The 18,459-nt window shown below is 40.6% G+C and overlaps 1 protein-coding gene across 3 annotated transcripts in view; it reads right to left on the reverse strand.

The window, feature by feature from the left end:
* The window catches only part of LMNB1 (lamin B1), an 81,172-nt gene that overhangs the window by 18,672 nt on the left and 44,041 nt on the right, over positions 1-18,459 (reverse strand). For all 3 annotated transcript variants that reach the window (XM_027098873.1, XM_027098881.1, XM_027098888.1), the window contains 4 exons: positions 10,245-10,465; positions 8,963-9,188; positions 7,221-7,325; positions 4,120-4,239 (listed from right to left, as the gene is read on the reverse strand). In XM_027098873.1, coding sequence (XP_026954674.1) covers positions 4,120-4,239; positions 7,221-7,325; positions 8,963-9,188; positions 10,245-10,465 — 672 coding nt within the window. The remainder of the gene's footprint in view (positions 1-4,119; positions 4,240-7,220; positions 7,326-8,962; positions 9,189-10,244; positions 10,466-18,459) is intronic.

Consider the following 18,459-nt stretch of genomic DNA (forward strand, 5'->3'; position numbering starts at 1 on the left):
TGTCCTAAGGTTACTCAAGAAAGATAACTCCAGATGAAGACACTAAAATCACGTCAGTAAAAGCTTACCTGAAATTTAACACAGACCAGCTAGTTTAAAATGGCAGAGGAAGAAAACCAGAGAACAGTGACAGAGAAATGAGAGTTCTATTTACAACATGTCCACATATATATTTTATAAATGAAGTAAGGTAGTACAGTAGTATTTTGTAGGGAATTTTGATTATTGTTGCACGGCGAGGAAGATAGACCATTTTGAGTCTGAATTAGCCAGAAACTTCAATTCTGTGAGATCAGTCCATGTTTATACACACAAATAGTCTTTTCACAAATAACACTTGCTTTAACCAAATTAGTACTAATAAAAAAGCATGTGAATCCTTAGATCAATTACAACTCTTTGAACTAAGATATCCACTGGGGGATGATGGCATACAAAACAGAAAAAAGATTCCCAAAAAGTTTTCAGAGTACCTAGCTTCCCTCAACTCATCTTAAAATGAGGAAAGAAAAGTCAAATAAAATCTGTTATAGAATTCTCACATTTCAGCTTCTAGCAACTCATGACAGTGTATACATCCCATATGGAAACACCGGCTCTTAGAGCTTGTGATGAAACACCAGACTATGAGCCTCAAATGAGAAGCATAGAAAAGAGCAACTTGCCCAACTTCATTAATTATGAATTACTTCAGCATAATTGCCTTTAATGTAAGCCTGCTGTTAAGCACTTTTCATTTGACAACATTTAAAAATCAGTTAATTTAATGCAGAAAGCCTGTATGGAATATAAGTGAGCTAAATAAATGTCGACAAAATTAAATAGAAAAATAATAAAACAAATTTAGAACCAAAAGTTGCTGGAAGGTTTAGGCCCAGGAAATTATTAGTCAAGGTGCTAAAAGACAAATGTCTTTACCAAAAAATTCCTCTCAGCAAGACACCCAACCCTATCAAGTGCCTTGAAAGGCACACAAAAATGGTCTCTATCAACATGCCATGGGTCTGCCTGGGTAAAGCCCTGGGCACATAAAGGTACACCCATCTCCCCAGCAGTGCTGCAGGGCCAGCTAGCGCCAGCTCACGTGCTGCCTCTTCAACTCCGTGCTCAGTCACAGCGTGTGGGTATCCTGAAATCACCACAGTTCAGCAAATACTAAAAATCAAGGCAGTTTTTGTTGATGAAGGAGCTGACTGTTAAACTAGAATATCTCTGTATACATAAGTAATCATCTGCATATACAAAAATTTCAGTGATGCCTATATTCTAGAAGGTACAGAGAGACTGCTTTATTTTTTATTTCCCTCATTAAAATAACATTTTATTTCTCTATGGTGACATTTGCTGTTTTTCATCCCTAGGACCACCCCTCCCCAGCCATTTCTCAGTAAGAGCCCCCACTTTTACCTGGGTACCCTCTCTCCCATGGAGATGTGACATGTGTGTCACAAGCTGAATGTGATCTAGCCATGGAGAAGGCTCAAGCTCTAACTCTGTTCTCTTGACTCCAGGAACTGGCTCAGAGGTGGGCACATGACCCAGGCTGGTACGAGAGCAAAGCCCAGACGAGGACCTGACTAGGCACAATGCTCTTGCCCACGAGAAGTAAACCTAGAATGATGCACCTGAGGAAGACACCCAGGAAACAGACAACATCTCTGGATGGTTGGTTTTGTGAACTCATATATTCCCATTATTTTAAAGCCAGTTTAATTGGGTTTCCTGATATCTCCAATGTCTCAGCAAGAAAATATACGTAAAAAAATTACACTGACTTAAGCCAATTATCTAAACTCTTACAGAAAAGTGGTCTTTATGGTGGTAATTATGAATTATTATAAATATGGTCTGGGATCTATTAATAAACATGGTCTCACAAAATTAAATGAATAAATGCCAAAAGTACTTGCCTGACAATCACAGAAATAAGAACTGTATTCATAATACTTTCCTCATTTCTGACAGAGGTCACTTCATAGAGCCTAACAAGCAGAATGCAGAAGTTTATTAAAAGAACAGGAAAACAAACCAACCAAATAATCCATTATAGAGTTCAGTGGTTTGAATTATGAAGGGAAACCTGAGCTTCATTCAGCTTAATTGAAACATCACTGGTAATACTACCTCCAGACATATCCCATGTCATGGCATCTACTTTTTCACTTGTCGTATCTATTTTGTGCGCTTTTAAACCCGCTGCATTCCAAATATCCTCCTATAAGATCGTTTCTAACTTGGAACACATTTTCACACAGAAAAAGGTGCTGACTAGATTCCATGGTTCATGAAAACCTATTTCATCTACCATAGCCCCTTAAAACTGTGCTTTTCAATCTGGGCAAATCGGCACTTGTAACACTGTTTTGAAAGAGACATGTATTCTGCCAATTTTAGATGTAGAAGGAACTACCAGCATAGGAGCTGCAGTAATTTCAGCACTTGGGCAGCAGCACCAGTGACAACTGGGAAGAATTCCAAAGTGCCGAAGGCAAAAAGCGAGCAGGGCTCCACACAGAGAACAGGAGGAGATCCAGCTCCTCGAAGTTTGTGAATTCCGGAAGGCATCTGTAAACGCCCACACCCTGAGAACCAGCAAGTATTTGGAGGTGAACTGTACTGAAGTCTGCAGTGGAAATCATAAGATGACCTTTCATTTTTAGCCTCAGTCTGAGATAAAGGGCATTCTTCATTCAGCAGACAGTGAATTCCTTACTAAGAGCAGTCTAAACACCAGCAGATGTTTACAGTGAGGGATGGCTGGAAAGATGGCTGGGCAGAGGGCTTCTCGTATGCAAACACCTCAGACCCCCAGAATGAATGTTATTAATTACACTTTATTTCTCTGAACTTAAGTAAAGGTCCATGTTTGATTTTCCTAAAATTTTATCCAGCAATTTCTCACTAAGTGCCTATTATGTGCCAGGAAAAATCAGAACAGGTCCTTGCCCTTGACATGCTTATTACTCTAGTGAGAGAGGACAACGTGACAAGCTAGACAAGGTCTGTGCCTGGGCACTATGGGAGCAGAGAAGAAACCCCTAAGGGAATACTGTACTTTGACCTGAAACCACGCCATCCTTGAAGACATTTTCATCTCTTGGTATGTGTGCGTGGCTGGGGGAATTTGGGAGTGTCTTTATGTGACAGTGGGGGTAGGTAAGGTTCTTTGACAAGAGTTCTAGGACTGACGTGTTGAAAACATACACATCAAGCAAATGTACACTCCACAATCCTTAAACTCAGTTTCACGAGCATGTTGAAAGTCAGTAACAAGGTTAATAACCTAAGCATTTACCAGTGGCCAGATACTATTCTGACCATTTCCCAAGGATTGTCTCATTTATATTATTCTCATTATATTATCTTATTTATATTAGTTATCTTGTTATTACTATCTCCATTTTAAAATGATAAAACTAAGAGAGGTGAAGGAACTTACCCAAAGTCACAAAGTCACTGGGCAGTGAAGACAGAAACTGGACACAAACTGACTCTGGAACCTGTACTAACAATCATATTTCATTCCTAAAACCTGGAGTTAGCATCTCTTTCATTGACTCAGCAGCCTTGGTCTGATTTAAGCAATCAGTTACTTCACATTTAAATTTGATTTTTGAAAAGAAATCACACTTGCATGATGAACTCTCAGGTGAAACTTACACTGTGGTACGAACATAGAGAAGAGTCTGGTGGTTGCCAAGGGGGCAGGGGTTGGGGCAGGGATGGGAGTGGGAGGTTGGGATGAGCAGATGCAAACTATTATATATAAAACGGACAAACAACAAGGTCCTATTGCATAGCACAGGGAACTATATTCAATATCCTATGATAAACCATAATGGAAAAGTATTTTAAAAAAAGAATGTACACAGGAATTCCCTGGCAGGCCAGTGGTTAGGACTCCACATTCTCACTGCCAGTGGCCGGGTTCAATCCCTGGTTAGGGAACTAAGATCCCACAGGCTGCGTGGCGTGGCCAAAAAAAAAAAAAAAAAGTACATATATGTATAACTGAATCACTCTGCCGTACAGCAGTAATTAACACAGCATTGTAAGTCAACTATACTTCAATGAAGAAAAAAAATTGACACTGTGGTGGTACCCATAAAATGACCATACCTCTCCCTGAGAATTTTTCAATATAACCTTCACATCTTCGCCAGTGCCCCAAGAGTTCTGGTTCTTCCAGATGAGGTCGGTGGGAGGACTGGCTGTGACACCGGCATTTGCAGCCCAGATCTAGAAAGAAAAAAGGAAATCATTCTACACAGAGCCCAGCTTTCCCACGTGCCAATAACAACATAATGATGAGACTTTAACACCTTGTAAGAGGACTGATTCTAAAAGTTCCAGAACTATGGCCTAGCTTTAGACTTGCTATATTAACTAGCTGTATATCCCATAGAGCTTAGCTAGGCCTCAGCTTCCCAGTCTGATAAATAAAAATGTTGACACACGGGACTCTGAAGTGAAGTTGCCTAGATTCACATCCTAGCTCGCCTACATGCCAGCTCACCTTGAGCAAGCTACCTTACTTACCCTCCAATGGTACAGAAATGGTACTGATAATACACGGGACTGTTGTGAAGAAAAATGATTACCCACATGGAGGAGATGGCTGACTCAATGAATATAAGCTCTCACTGTTAGCATTCTATTATTCTACGGGTTTCATAGCCATCCCTTCCGTGTTAGAGCCTTCTACCCCTTCCAATGGTATCCTCCAGCTGCCTATAGCAGGAATTGAGGAGATGACCAACTTCTCTCAAAAGCTCTGCAGCAGACAGCCTATCTAGAATATTCTAATGGAAGGTGGTATATATCCAACCAGAGACAGTGTCATAATACCCCAGTGTCTGAGTCTGAATTCCAAAAAGAATTCAGGAAACAAATAACCCATTATTCAATGGAAAATATGACTGCTACAGAAATAGGCAAAAGAAACAGAAAGATTTCCCTTTTCATAAGCAGGGAAATTCTGCAACATTTTTTATGTATTTACTGGCAGAAGAGCATTGGTAGAATAGAGAACACTTGAGAGTTAGAAAACCTGGGTTTGTATCATGGACATAACACTACACCTCTACAAACCTCTATGTCCTCACTTGTAGGGACACTACTACCAGTCCTGATCTTTCTAAAAGACCATATGAAAAGAGACAGGAAAGTTTTGTACTCCATAAATTGTCTTGCAATATAAAGGGCCATATGATGGCAGAATGAAGACTGGAGATAGTATAAGCAGGTATTCTTTTAAATGGGGAGAAGACCTTATCAATTACTAATTAGGAGAGACCCCTTCCTCTTAAAGTGCTCACTTGAAGCTTCCAGATCTTCCATCACCATTATAAATGGAAAGGGGCAAGGAGCATTACTAGGATAAAACTGAAAAGAGAACTGGATCTGGGCTGACTTTCAGGTTATGTGGAATGTTAATCTAACCTCAAGCTATACTTTTCACTAGTCCATATGGAATCATACAGTTGGTTTAGTGTTTAATAATAATCGTAACACGTCAGTAACCTTACTGGGTAATTTAACCTAAAACTAGTATGTCCTAGAGCTGTGTCGTTCAATATGGTAGCTATATGTGGCTTGTGAGCACTTGAAACATGGCTAGTCCCAACTGAGGTGTGCTGTAAGCGTATCTCGAAGTGTCAAGATTTAGTTTTTTTTTTTTTTTTAAAAAAAGGGATTTCCCTGGTTGTCCAGTGGTTTAGACTCCACGCTCCCAAAACAGGGGGCCCGGGTTCGATCCCTGGTCAGGGAACTAGATCCCACATGCCGCAACTAAGATCCTGCATGCCACAACTAAAGATCCCACATGCTGCAACAAAGATCCTGTGGGCTGCAACTAAGACCCAGTGCAGCCAAATAAATAAATAAATAGATATTTTTTAAAGTGATCTAATAACTTTTATATTCATCAGATGTTGAAATGATAATATTTTAGATATATTGGGTTAAATTTAAAACATAGTTCTAAAGTTAATTTCACATCTTTCTTTTTCACTTGTTTTTAATGCGGCTACAAGAAGATTTAAAATTACATAGTAGTTCCCTTACTTCTGTTCTGGAGGGGGTTTTTTGCTTTTTTTGTTTTTTTTTTTGCGGTACACGGGCCTCTCACTGTTATGGCCTCTCCCGTTGCGGAACACAGGCTCCGGATGCGCAGGCTCAGCGGCCATGGCTCATGGGCCCAGCCGCTCTGCGGCATGTGGGATCCTCCCAGACCGGGGAACGAACCCGTGTCCCCTGCATTGGCAAGTGGACTCTCAACCACTGTGCCACCAGGGAAGCCCCTGTTCTGGAGTTTTAAACTGATCTTTGCTATTGCCCTGCCTTGTACAATTTTACAGAAATATCACTTATGATTACCACATTCCAAAGAGCTTCTTAACACATTTATGCCAGCTACCAAAGGAAAAAAAAATGCCTTACATTTTTTTATGTGAAAATTGAGTTCTCCACTAGACCTATAGAATATATATATCTATTTAGTCACTGAGGAACTGTAACCAGTGGAAAAAGCAGATGATTGGCAGACTGGTTTTATACTTTTAAAGAGATAAAGGGCACACTCAAATCTGAATCTTCTGAATTAAAAATGTCAGACTCTTTCCATCACATTATGCAGCTTCCGTAAGACACATAACAGGGCTGAGAAATTTCCTCTCATTACAATAATTACTAAAGAAAAGAAAAGATAGCGTGGTTAGGATATCTTTTCCAATTTTTACCCATTATTACAAAATTAGCATCTGATATTTTCACAATGTGGTGGCAAGTTCTATGAATACACTTTTTAAAAGAGAAGTTCTACCCTGTTTGAGCTTTTGATCTTAAACACTCAGTAAGGTCTGTATCAATCATAAAATCTTAAACATGTATTTAATATTTTTACAAAGGAATTGATAAAAGGAGACAGTCACCTCAACTTCTTTAGGGGTGAAGGGGGGGTGTCAGCTGCTAATTTCTACTGGAGTAGAGAAAATAAAAATAATTCAAAGATCAATTCTTTCACTTTTAATAGTCACTTACCACTCTCAATAACAAAGAATTTTAAAAATCTTTAATAGCACTTGTAATTCCCTAATAATGTCAAAAACATTTTAATGCCCATTTCTAAAATGCTTCTCTTTAAGCTAAAATGGTTTTAATTACTTCAACTATTGGTTAAGACAATGAAGTTAAATTAAATGATAACTAAATTAACTTACTGTAACAGTCTGGCCTGCCTTCAGCACATATCTTGAGGTATATTTGTAACTGACTGATGTGTCTCCAATTTTTCTGATCATCTCCCAGCCTCCCATTGGTTGATCCTATTGAAAGAACAAAATAAAACAAGGTCACTTCAAATATACAGAAAGTTATGGAATAATCAAATAAATCAATCCATAGGCAGTTAAACTAAGACAACTTTATGACTGTCTTCCCATGGTTCATATTTTCCTACTATGAAAAGAAAACATGGTTTTGTCATTCAGAAAAACAGAAACTTTGACAATGCTGCAGTTTTAATTATTAAAGTGTTTAATTTTAAAGAGGACAAAACTGCAAGAAAAGGGATGTGTACCAAATTAAATGGTGATATTCAATGCTAGAACAGTTATATAATTTAAATTTACAACACAATCTAGCTTCATAACCACCATTATAAACATCTAATTTTTGATGCTTTAAGCTTTTAAAATATACATACATAAAGCTTGGAAAGAGAAGGAAGAAAATATGTCCTTTTTCTTCTTCATCTGTACCACTTCTGCCCATATTTAACTCTTACCTTAAAGCATAAGGGGCTCAATGACATAATGAGCCAGTCCCAAGCACCGGCTATCAACGCTAGCCCGCAGGCTGCCCAGAGCTGCCTGACTCTCCTGAGGAACGGTGCAGGGTATTAAAGCAATTAGCTGAATTAATTTATTTATATCCATCTCTAACTCAAAGACAGGAGTAAACAAGGCTGAGAGCCAGCTCCAGAATAGCTCCACAAAGCACAGCAATGCCATTTGAAAAACAGCCAAACTACTACAATGGAGTAGCAGTACTCTGTTACAGTACAGAGTAAAGTACTCTGTTCTTTAGTTTCTGAAGTCGTGACTAAGAGGGCTTAGAACCTATGCTCTTCCATATCAGGACTGCTAAAGCTCCTTTGCCCATCCAAAGTATTTATTCATCCACATGCAAGATAGTTTCAATAGCTTTGGTGAGAAAAGGAGTGATTTTACAAACATTTTACAAATCCTGAACATGCTTCTGGAAGTGACATCCATCCCACTGCATCCCCACTACACCCCAGACCTGCCTTCCTCTGGCATCACCTGATACCCCTTCACGACCCCAGCTCAATGATGCCTAGCCAGGGTCTTCCCAAGACCTCCACTACTGAGCTCTCAAAAGCCCCAGCGCAAAAGTTCAGAATTCCCTGCTATGAATATTTTATGTTTACTTTTAAACAAATAATTTCAAGATAGGGCTTCATACTAGTCTTGATATAAATTAAATCAGTACTATTCATTCATTTATTTAGAGAGAAAAACACTCCCTACACGTGTCCGAGTCTGGGCTCGTATTTCCTTCCTTCCATAAAATTAACAGCTGGGAAAGAATATCTACCATCTATATTCATAATCTAACTTCTTCACAAATCTGGCTAGGTAGGACAGGGAATATTAATAATTCATCCTTAGGAAGGCCACGGTGACAAAATGACCAGATGTGAAAAACAGCCCTGGCTCTCTAAAGAAGAGCTAAAGAATAAAATCTTTAAACTACTAAGCGCACCATCCCCCTTCCTCCTCCTATTTAAATTTATACTACATTTCATGAATTTAGGTTAACAAGGAGAAGGAAACTCTTATTCCACAGACTGAATCCAAATAAAGGCTGAGAAGTTATTACAATTGCAAGACACCAATCAGCAAAGCCACGCTGGACAAAAAGGGGTCTGTGTTTCCACCTGTTCGGAAGTGTTCTTCAAGCGGATAAATTTCCCATCAACATCTATCTCTTCAATGCAGACATTCCCAGTGGCTGAGGCAGAATGAGAGATGCTGACACTACTGCTGGCCTCGGATTCTTCCACGTCCACTCTCTTCCGCTTCCCTCTGGTTGTACGCACGCTGCGACTCGAGGATGCGCGTGATACTGTCACACGGGAAGAAGGGCTCGGAGAGAGCTTCAATCTACATGGAGGAATAAAACATTCCAATTATGAAACACATATGCCCTTCCTACCTTAAAAAAAAGGATATTAATATCCTGTACATGCATTACTAAAGCAAAACATTAATGACAATCTGTTAGACAAAGCCAACATACATTTTTTTTTTTTTTTGCAGTACGCAGGCCTCTCACTGTTGTGGCCTCTCCCATTGCGGAGCACAGGCTCCAGATGCGCAGGCTCAGCGGCCATGGCTCACAGGCCCAGCCACTGCGCGGCATGTGGGATCTTCCCAGACCAGGGCATGAACCCGTGTCCCCTGCATCGGCAGGTGGACTGTCAACCACTGCACCACCAGGGAAGCCCCAACATATATCTTAACGAAGAGAAACTTATTTGTGCTACAATGCCCACTGTCGTACTTTTTTTTCTTTTTAAAAAAGTATTATTTGAATGTTTTAGGTAGGAATAGACTATAACCATAATGCAGGAAGTTTGGAAAACCAGGGGGTGGGGAGATGAGGGGAGGACATTGGGGTGAACATGTCATCTACCACCACCCTACCACAACCCCTGTTACACTTAGTACACTTTCCTTAAGTTTTTCATACCTGCATTTTCTTTTTACAAAATTACAGTCACAATGTATACAATACTGAAATTAAATGGCTTTTATTCTAAATCAGACACTTTCCCTTTGGAACTTTTTTCTCAGAAAAGGTATAAAAGGATTAATACACTAACCAGATTTGAAAAATAAGTATAAAGTCTCTTTCAGCAAATCTGATATTTTGCAACATATTAAATTATCAAAACATTTTAAATCTCAAAGGAAAGACTCTATCCTGACAGAGTTCAGCATTTAAAATAATAAGACTGCTTGAACAACTTCTACTGTTGAGGTAAAAGTATGATCTATTACTACCTATCTCTACAGCTAGGTATTAAAAGAAACAAGAAAATATTTAAAGTTGCCTTAATTGTTAAAAAAAAAAAAAAACCTATTTACTTTTCTTTAAATAGAAAGGGTGGGGGCAAAAAGCAGACTATGAGGTAGGGTGACAACTAAGTTACTCACCTTTCTTCTTCGCCTTCTAAGAGCTTCCTGTACGCACTGATTTCCATGTCCAGGGCTAACTTTACATCAAGAAGTTGTTCATAATCGTTCAGCTGTTGCTGCATCTGATCCCATATTTCCGCCATCTCTCTCTCTTTGTCAGACAGCATGCGGCGAGAGTTGTCTCTTTCTTTAGCAAGCAAGTCCTCCAACTCTTGAATCCTCTCCAAACATGCTCTAGACTTAAGATTCAAGGGAACACATTTACTTTCTAGGAACATTCCAACAGTAGCACAAGGCAGCTATTCTAAACTATTTCCTAGACTGGAACAAATCCAATCTCTGACACCAGAATCCAAGAAAATTTTTATTTTAAGAAATTAAAACCCAAAAATTTCTCCAATACAAAATACAGCCCTCAGGACAGTTTTATCTTATAAAAAGGCTAGAAAAAGATATATTCCTCAAATGTGTCATAAATGCACATATAATTTTTCTTTACTTGACCAAATAAATCAAAATTGTAAGCTGTGGTTTTAGTAAAAGTCAAGTCTGGCTCCCCTACAAACCAGTGAGCTCAAAAGAATAAAGTAACAAAAGTAAAGAATTAAAAGACAGAAAACTCATTGACAAAAGAAACCTAGTATCTTTTGGAGAAATGCTGGAACTGTTCAGAAACTGAAGAAAAGCGATTCCAGTTCCCACTTTAGAACTGTTGTTCTTTCCCACGCTCAATCAGCATGCAAAGACTATATGATATATGGTAGTCTGGAAATATTATTGTAAACATAGAAACTTCATATTTGGTATTAAAAAAATGAAAAATCACACATCCTATACCAGAAGGTTCATCTTAGAAACCCTGTGGTTCACTAGGTAATTATTCATCTGTATTTCTCCAAGACAGAATTCATCTCCATAACCTCAGAAAATAACAAAGGTAATCAACTCAGAAAGACTGATGTATAGCTTAGGCCCTTAAATCACAAGTACCTGCGCATCAAAGCAGGAGAGAAAGGGCACATACTGTGCAAAAGTTAAATCTAGAAGGCTAAAGATAAAAAGGAGCTCTATGTTATGCAGAAACACTACACTCCAGGTTAGTGAATTTATTTCTCACAGGGGTACAGATTAAAAAATCTGAAATTACTTTGCATGTATACTGGGGCTGGATAAATAAGTAAATGGGATGGCAGAAGCCAGGTTTCTTACTCTCAGAGAGCAGTTACAGGTAAGCAAGGAAGGAAGCCTAAAGTGAACCCAGTGGTACAGGGTTAGAGTCAGAGACATATGTATAAACTCTTGGTTACCTTAATATAAACACAAGTGGACAGAGATACAATTACAGATAAATGTGTAAACATAGGTTAGCATATACACATTTATTACATAGCTCTGCCCACAAGCAGGCCTAGAAGCAATGACACCCCAATACCAATGAGCATACTCAGTGCCCAGATCTTAATTCTAGATGCCACTCTCCAATAAAAAGAACCAGGGCTACTTGCAGAAATAGCTGATTCTAGAGCTGGGGCAGGGAAAATACAAGATGACCCTAGAGCATCTTATAGAACCAGAAAGTAAAGAAGTGCTCAAAAAAAGGAGGAGCATGGTAGCCAATCTGACAGAACTCCTTATAGCCAAAGCTAGAACAATCTGAGCCAGTAAAACAATGTAGTATTCGATATTATACTAAAAAACATTTTATAAAAACATTTCCATGAGTCCATACTGATATAAACAAATGAATGAATAAATAAATATACAAATAGGGGGAAAAAAGATGAATCTTTACAAAAGAATTCCATTTAATAAAGGTAAATACTTTCTTCAGGATGTGGAGCTAAATTCCTGCCCTTTACCCTTGAGAGTGGGATGGACTCAGTGACTTGCTTCCCAAGAACAGAGTATGGAAAGGCAAAAATAGTAACTTAACAGTGGAGAAACCTGGCAAACACTGTCTTATTCAATGGTAAGGGTTAACATCACCAGTGATGTTGTGTGTATGTCACATAATCCCTGATATGATGTAACAAGAAGGGCACTTAAAATCCATAACCCCAGGCTGATCATGAGAAAAGCACCAGACAAACTTAGATTGGGGGACAGTCTACAGGACACCTGGCCAGTTCTTCTCAAGACTTTCAAGGTCATGAAAAACAAAGAAAGCCTAAGAAACTGTCACAGACCAGAGGAGACTTACAGAGACCTGTGGTATCCTAAAACACAAAAACTACAGTACAGCCTAGAGTATAGTTGATAGTAATGTACCCATGTCAGTGTCTTAGTTTTGACAAATGAAACACAGTCACCTAAGATGCTAACAATGGGGGGAAAACTCAGGGAGGGAAATAAGGGAACTGTCTGTACCAGCTTTCTAACTTTTCTGTAAAGCTACAATTATGCCAAAATAAAAAGGTTATCTAAAAAATAATCAACCAGGGACTTCCCTGGTGGCGCAGTGGTAAAAAATCCACCTGCCAACGCAGGGGACTTCAATCCCTGGTCGGGGAAGATCCCACATGCCACAGAGCAGCTAAGCCCGTGCACCACAACTACTGAGCCTGTGCTCTAGAGCCCATGCACTACAACTACTGAAGCCGGTGCACCCTAGAACCCACGCGCTGCAACTACTGAGCCCACGCGCCGCAACTACTGAGCCCACGCACTGCAACTACTGAAGACAGCACGCTCTAGGGTCCTCACGCTGCAACTACTGAAGCCCACGTGCCTAGAAACCATGCTCGGCAACAAGAGAAGCCACCACGTTGGGAAGCCTGCACACTGCAACGAAGAGTAGCCGCTGCTCACTGCAACTAGAGAAAGCCCATGTGCAGCAATGAAGACCCAACACAGCCAAAAAATTTTTTTAATTAAAAAAAAATCAACTAATCAATTTATTAAAATCCAGAGACATTCTATATCAGAAGCAGGCATTCATCTCAAGAGTGATACTAAATAAAATCCTGCCTCAGAGAATTTGCATTTAACTGCATTTGCAAAAAACCAGGCTATAAACTGAGAAATCCATTTCTTCTCCCTCTCAGGCTTATGATTTTTTTTGGAGGAAGAAAATATAAGAAGTGTAAAATGTGTCCTCTTTGGGAACTCCCTGGCGGTCCAGTGGTTAGGATTCCTCACTTCCACTGCAGGGGGCACGGGTTCAATCCCTGGTCGGGGAACTAACATCCCACAGGCCACGCAGTGTGGCCAAAAAAAATAAATAAAACGTCTCCTCTTCAATCAATCTCTTCACTTTTATCTCCCATGTGGGAGAAACAGATGGGCAACAAGGTGGAATCTAAAGGGACATAAATCACCCAAGATTCAGACTTAATTTCTGAGCCTCAATTTGTAAACACCAAAATGTCTCTATTTGGCCACCTTTGATGTTATAGAGTTCTTTAAGAGGGAAAAATCACAATCTAGGTATAAATAAGTTTTAAAGTTACTCTGAATCATTTTGTATTTTAAATAGAAATAGTTAAATGTAGTTTAAATAGCTGCTCTACACCTGCTTTGTAGTGAAATACAACAAAGAACACAACATGAGAGATAGACCTAGATTCTTCTTCCTGATTCTGCCATTAACTGTAACATACCTCACTAAACTGGTATCCACATTAGGAAAACGAAGAGGTCTAACTAAACTATCTGTTAAGATTCTGCCTGTAACTCTACAGGCAGATAGAGTTAATATTTTACTAACTGGTTTCTAATGGTCTTCGGTTTTCTTTGTTTTAAAGTATGTAACATAATTGTACCAGTTTATTATGATCTAGCTGCAACAGAAGTTTCCAGAGTTCGGGTGTTAGAAAAACAAAAAGTAGAGGTAATCTCAAAGTGCCACTGTAGGCTCTTTTGCCATTCAAACAGTCTCTGACCAATCAATTAATTTGGCCAAAGTCAAACATCTAGATAGAAATGAAAGAAATGCTATAAGCAATGTATGAAACTCCTAATTCCAAAACATAAAAACACTATCATATATATATATATATATATATATATATATATATATATATATATATATAAAAATATTTTCTAAGTCAGCATTTTTTTTTTTTTTTTTGCAGTACGCAGGCCTCTCACTGTTGTGGCCTCTCCCGTTGCAGAGCACAGGCTCCGGACGCGCAGGCTCAGCGGCCATGGCCCACGGGCCCAGTCGCTCCGCGGCATGTGGGATCTTCCCGGACCGGGGCACGAACCCGTGTCCCCTGCATCGGCAGGCGGACTCTCAACCACTGTGCCACCAGGGAAGCCCCTCTAAGTCAGCATTTTAAACGCTATGTCAGGAAGATCTTCAAGATGGCAGAGGAGTAAGACATGGAGATCACCTTCCTCCCCACAAATACATCAGAAATACATCTACATGTGGAACAACTCCTACAGAACACCTACTGAACACTGGCAGAAGATCTCAGACTTCCCAAAAGGCAAGAAACTCCCCACATACATGGGTAGGGCAAAAGAAAACAGAAAAAACAGAGACAAAAGAATAGGGATGGGACCTGCACCTCTGGGAGGGAGCTGTGAAGGAGGAAAAGTTTCCACACACTAGGAAGCCCCTTCACTGCGGGGGTCGGGGGGGTGGGTCAGGGGGGAAGCTTTGGAGCCATGGAGGAGAGCTCAGCAACAGTGGTGCAGAGGGCAAAGTGGAGAGATTCCCACATAGAGGATCAGTGCCGACCAGCACTCACCAGCCTGAGAGGCTTGTCTGCTCACCCGCCGGGGCAGGCGGGGTCTGGGAGCTGAGGCTCGGGCTTCGGAGGTCAGATCCCAGGGAGAGAACTGGGGTTGGCTGCATGAACACAGCCTGAAGGGGGCTAGTGCGCCACAGCTAGCCAGGAGGGAGTCCGGGGAAAAGGCTGGACCTGCCGAAGAGGCAAGGGACCATTGTTTCGGGGTGCATGAGGAGAGGGGATTCAGGGCACCACCTAAACGAGCTCCAGAAATGGGCGCAAGCCACGGCTATCAGCGTGGACACCACAGACGGGCATGAAACGCTAAGGCTGCTGCTGTAGCCACCAAGAAGCCTGTGTGCAAGCGCAGGTCACTATCCACACCTCCCCTCCTGAGAGCCTGTGCAGCCCGCCACTGCCAGGGTCCCGAGATCCAGGGACAGCTTCCCGGGGAGAACATATGGCATGCCTCAGGCTGTTGCAATGTCATGTTGGCCTCTGCCGCCGCAGGCCCGCCCCGCATTCTGTACCCCTCCCTCCCCCAGGCCTGAGTGAACCAGAGCCCCCTAATCAGCTGCTCCTTTAACCCTGTCCTGTCTGAGCAAAGAACAGATGCCCTCAGGCAACCTACACGCAGAGGTGGGGCCAAATCCAAAGCTGAACCCCAGGAGCTGTGCTAACAAAGAAGAGAAAGGGAAATTTCCCCCAGAAGCGTCATGAGCAGTGGATTAAATCTCCACAATCAACTTGTTGTACCCTGCATCTTGGAATACCTGAATAGACAACGAATCATCCAAAATTGAGGCGATGGACATCAGGAGCAACTGTAGACTTCGGGTTTGCTTTCTGCATCTAATTTTTTTTCCGGTTTTACGTTTATCTTAGTTTACTATTTAGAGTTTATTATCACTGGTAGATTTGTTTATTGATTTGGTTGCTCTCTTCTTTTTTATATATATATAGATAGATATATACAATTATTTCCTTCTTCTCTTTTTCTGACTGTGTATGCTTCTTTGTGAGATTTTGTACAGCTTTGCTTTTACCATTTGTCCTAGGGTTTTGTCTGTTTTTTCTGTTTTTTGTTTTTTTATTAGTATAGTTTTTAACATTTGTTATCATTAGTGGATTTGTTTTTTGGTCTGGTTGCTCTCTTCTTTCTTTCTATTTTTTTTATTACTTTTAAATTTTATTTTATTTTTAATAATTTTTTTATTTTAATAACTTTATTTTATTTTTTTTCTTTTGTTTTTTTTCTTTTGTGGTACGCAGGCCTCTCACTGTTGTGGCCTCTCCCGTTGCGGAGCACAGGCTCCGGACACGCAGGCTCAGCGGCCACGGCTCACGGGCCCAGCTGCTCCGCGGCATGTGGGATCTTCCCGGACCAGGGCACGAACCCGCGTTCCCTGCATCAGCAGGCGGACTCTCAACCACTGCGCCACCAGGGAAGCCCTTTTCTTTCTTTTTTTGAATTTTATTTTATTTTATTTTTATACAGCAGGTTCTTCTTAGTTATCCATTTTATACATATTAGTGTATATATGTCAATCCCAATCTCCCAGTTCATCATACCACCACCACCACCCCCTGCCACTTTCTCTTTCTTTCCTTTTTTCTCCCTTTCCCTCTGAGCCATGTGGCTGACAGGGTCTTGGTGCCCCAGTCAGGTGTCAGGCCTTTGCCTCTAAGGTGGGAGAGCCAAGTTCAGGACATTGGTCCACCAAAGACCTCCCGGCTCCACATAATATCAAACAGCAAAAGCTCTCCCAGAGATCACCATCTCAATGCTAAGACCCAACTCCACTCAACGACCAGCAAGCTCCAGTGATGGACACCCTAAGCCAAACAACTAGCAAGACAGGAACACAACCCCACCCATTAGCAGAGAGGCTGCCTAAAATCAGAAGTTCACAGACACCCCAAAACACACCACTGGATATGGTCCTGCCCACCAGAAAGACAAAATCCAGCCTCATCCACCAGAATACAGGCACTAATCTCCTCCACCAGGAAGCCTACACAACCCACTGAACCAACTTTAGCCACTGGGAGCAGACACCAAAAACAACAGGAACTATGAGCCTGCAGCCTGTGAAAAGGAGACCCCAAACACAGTGAGTTAAGCAAAATGAGAAGACAGAGAAATAATGCAGCAGATGAAGGAGCAAGGTGAAAACCCACCAGACCAAACAAATGAAGAGGAAACAGGCAGTATACCTGAAAAAGAATTCAGACGAATGATAGTAAAGATGATCCAAAATCTTAGAAATAGAATGGAGAAAACACAAAAAATGTTTAACAAAGACCTAGAAAAACTAAAGAGCAAAACAAACAATGATGAACAACACAATAAATGAAATTAAAAATTCTCTAAAAGGAATCAATAGCAGAATAACTGAGGCAGAAGAACGGATAAGGGACCTGGAAGATAAAATAGTGGAAATAACTACCGCAGAGCAGAATAAAGAAAAAAGAATGAAAAGAATTGAAGATGGTCTTAAAGACCTCTGGGACAACATTAAATGCACCAACACACGAATTACAGGGGTCCCAGTAAGAAGAGAAAAAGAAAGGGACTGAGAAAATATTTGAAGAGATTATAGTTGAAAATTTCCCTAACATGGGAAAGGAAATAGTGAATCAAATCCAGGAAGTGAAGAGAGTCCCATACAGGATAAATCCAAGGAGAAACACGCCAAGACACATATTAATCAAATTATGAAAAATTAAATACCAAGAAAACATATTAAAAGCAGCAAGGGGAAAGCAACAAATAACATACAAGGGAATCCCCATAAGGTTAACAGCTGATCTTTCAGCAGAAACTCTGCAAGCCAGAAGGGAATGGCAGGACATATTTAAAGAGATGAAAGGGAAAAACCTACAACCAAGATTACTCTACCCAGCAAGGATCTCATTCAGATTCGACAGAGAAATTAAAATCTTTACAGACAAGCAAAAGCTAAGAGAATTCAGCACCACCAAACCAGCTTTACAGCAAATGCTAAAGGAACTACTCTAGGCAGGAAATACAAGAGAAGGAAAAGACCTACAATAACAAACCCAAAACAATTAAGAAAATGGTAATAGGAACATACATATCAATAATTACCTTAAATGTAAATGGATTAAATGCTCCAACCTGGGCTTCCCTGGTGGCGCAGTGATTCAGAGTCCGCCTGCTGATGCAGGGGACACGGGTTCATGCCCCGGTCCGGGAAGATCCCACATGCCACGGAGCGGCTAGGCCCGTGAGCCATGGCCGCTGAGCCTGCGCGTCCGGAGCCTCAACGGGAGAGGCCACAACAGTGAGAGGCCTGTGTACCGCCAAAAAAAACAAAACAGCTCCAACCAAAAGACATAGACTAGCTGAACGGATACAAAACCAAGACCTGTATATACGCTGTCTACAAGAGACCCACTTCAGACCTAGTGACACATGCAGACTGAAAGTGAGGGGATGGAAAAAGATATTCCATGCAAATGGAAATCAAAAGAAAGCTGGAGTAGCAATTCCCATATCAGACAAATTAGACTTTAAAAAGAGACAAAGA

The sequence above is a fragment of the Aethalodelphis obliquidens genome, unplaced genomic scaffold (assembly GCF_003676395.1).
Source record: "Aethalodelphis obliquidens isolate GAN/ISIS:26980383/991018 unplaced genomic scaffold, ASM367639v1 scaffold4, whole genome shotgun sequence".
NCBI classification, from domain to species: domain Eukaryota; kingdom Metazoa; phylum Chordata; class Mammalia; order Artiodactyla; family Delphinidae; genus Aethalodelphis; species Aethalodelphis obliquidens.